This window comes from Perca flavescens, chromosome 4 (genome assembly GCF_004354835.1).
Source record: "Perca flavescens isolate YP-PL-M2 chromosome 4, PFLA_1.0, whole genome shotgun sequence".
Lineage (NCBI taxonomy): Eukaryota > Metazoa > Chordata > Actinopteri > Perciformes > Percidae > Perca > Perca flavescens.
This window is the reverse complement of record NC_041334.1, coordinates 4547909-4550626: the sequence shown is the minus strand read 5'-3', so window position 1 is coordinate 4550626 and position 2718 is coordinate 4547909. Positions and strand designations below refer to the sequence as shown.

The window sequence follows — 2718 nt, the reverse complement described above, 5'->3', positions numbered from 1 at the left end:
TCTCTATAGCACAGCAAGGCCATCATTTAATTTCACAGCCCCCACAAACTATTCACAGCAAGATAGCTTATCTAACGGCTTGAACCAACAATAGTTGTTGGGTCCATCAAAGGAGTGTCCTGGGGCCACTCTTTCTTTAATGACTTCAGGCATAATTGTGCTGTTATTGTGTCTCATAGAGCTTTAGGAGTTGCGTGCAAATAAAATGTCTTGTTCTGTATCCAGAATTTGACTTAATGGAAAAGAGCCAAGAGATGAAAGTAAATGTAGGTGACAGTATCATAGAAAACATTTAGGATGTACATTATAACAATTATCAGGCGAGACCATGGCTTTGAAAGGCCTCACAAAAAAATAGCCAAAAGACTAAACTCTTGCCAAGAAGATCAGGGTTGCTTTGAGTTCAGTTTGTGGAGAAAAAAAAAGCTGTTTCATATCCGGCTGCTTCATTAAAACTATACAAAAAGAATGTAGTACCGAGGAATATAGCGTTGCCCAACAAAAGGAGGTTTCTTTTCAAGGGGGCAACAAATGTCGTCCTGATGTGCAGTTTGACTGGGTTGTTGTGCCAAGGCCAATACCATATGACAAAAGCCTCGATGCAGATTTATTATGGATCCCACTACACAGTACAACACGTCAGGACGATATTCATAAGAACACAGTTCAATAACAAGAGGACAGAAGTACAGGTTAAAGTTACATTGATTGTTTCTCCACATCTTCAGTTGAGCGTGTGACATCATTTTGGCACAAATGGATCCCCATAATAACCAAGAGGGAAAAGAATAGAAATGATTAAAGAACTGCTAAAATTATTGGGTCATTTTGAGCTGTAGGGAGAAATGCCTTAATTCATAGAGCGCTGTAGAATCTGAGCTGCTGTATTGATCTGAGGTTTAATTAAAAGGAAGTCCAAATCTAAATTTCAGTCAGTCAGTCAGTCAGTACTTTCAACCTCAGCAGCATACATAGAATAACTTAATGTAGTTTTCCAATTTTCAGGAATGGTATTTATTTTAATGGGGTTTGGTCTGATGGTTAATATACTGTAAATTGACAAAAAAGATGTGGATATAATCCATTTTTGTCCGTTTGATCAGAAGAACTAGCCTACTAACTATTTATATTAAACGTATTCCTCAGCAGAGGAGCTGTTCACAGACTGATAGAAAGTCTGGCTAAACTCGGCCATCTTCACTGTGTTTGCTGCCACGAGAAAACCTTCAGTTTATTACAATCTCACCAACAGCAGATGGTTGTTTTAACGTCGAGTCCCTGAACACACATGTGGGCCAGCTGGAAAACGGCTTTTAATGGGGCTCTGATGTATTTTAAATACTTTTAGGGGAGAAAGGAGTGGGAAAAGCCGCTGAGCAGTGCTGTTCACGGGGGGGAAGAGGTGAGGTTTAGAGGCTCCAAAGACAAAACGCAGAGAGCATCAGAGCTCTGCGGGACTTCAACATGAAGACACACGAGTCCGCTATCGGCCCTGTCTCTGTCAGACTGCAGCACTTCGTCCTAATTTAATTTGAAGGCTATTATCGGTGAAGAGAAAACACAAAGTGGCATCCAGACTGCACAGAGGAGACACCGACCGGGATGGGCTGAGTCTCCACAGTTCTCATGGTGTGTTTAAGTGCACCGTCCTGCTCTGTACTTTTCATCAGTCCAGTCAGACTCTGTTATTGTGAGAAGAAACAGATTCTTGAATAGAAAATGGCAGAAGTAGCTCCAGCCGCCTTGCCGGCCAAAGCAGCCAAGAAGAAGGTTTCCAAGCCGAAGAAGGCCGGCCCCAGCGTCAGCGAGCTCATCGTTCAGACTGTGGCCGCTTCCAAGGAGCGGAGCGGCGTGTCTGCGGCCGCCCTCAAGAAGGCTCTGGCTGCCGGAGGCTACGATATGGACAAGTACAAGGCCCGCGTCAAGACCGCCATCAAGAGCCTGGTGGCGAAGGGGACTCTGGTCCAGACCAAGGGGACCGGAGTCTCCGGTTCCTTTAAGATGAACAAGAAGGCTGTTGACACCAAGGCTAAGAAGCCAGTCAAGAAAGCCGCTCCTAAAGCCAAGAAGCCCACAGCGGCCAAGAAGCCCAAGGCAGCGGCAGCTAAGAAGCCAGCAGCTGCGAAGAAGTCGCCGAAGAAGGCCAAGAAACCCGCAGCGGTCAAGAAAGCAGCCAAGAGCCCCAAGAAGGCCCCAAAGAGCCCAAAAAAGGTGACCAAGAGCCCCAAGAAAGTGGTCAAAAAGGCCCCTGCAGCCAAGAAAGCCCCCACGAAGAAGGCTGCCAAGCCCAAAGTGAAAAAGGCAGCACCCAAGAAGAAGTGAGCTGTACTCCGTCTCATCAACCAACGGCTCTTTTAAGAGCCACCACGTCATCCTCAAAGAGAATTTTCCTTTATAATCTTATTCTGTAATTAACAGCACACTTAATATCAGGAGTAAACACAATGGTTATAATTCATAATTTTTTTAGCTCCTTTTTTTCCTATAAATATCACAATTTCTTCGAATCCCAGAGAACGTGAAAGGTTTCACACATGACTGTAAAAATAAGTTTTGAAATAACTGATACACCAGTAAGGAAAATATTAACTTAAAATGAGAAACTTTTTATACCAAAACAAGAACACTTTTATCCAATGGAAGGACAATAGGCTACTAGAATTGTTGGGGCTTTGTAAATTATGGTGTGGTCATTACTACTCTCTGTAATGTGTCTTG

General features: G+C 43.7%; 1 protein-coding gene across 1 annotated transcript; it reads left to right on the top strand.

Annotated features, from left to right (window-relative positions):
* The first annotated feature begins 1719 nt into the window (after window positions 1-1719).
* Window positions 1720-2322, top strand: LOC114554155 (histone H1). Its single transcript, XM_028575808.1, has one exon. It carries the CDS (start codon window positions 1720-1722, stop codon window positions 2320-2322), a length of 603 nt encoding a protein of 200 aa, XP_028431609.1.
* The last annotated feature ends 396 nt before the right edge of the window (window positions 2323-2718 follow it).

What these genes read in the sequence shown, in the direction of transcription:
- LOC114554155 (XM_028575808.1), top strand. Translation starts at nt 1,720, where the DNA reads ATGGCAGAAGTAGCTCCAGCCGCCTTGCCGGCCAAAGCAGCCAAGAAG.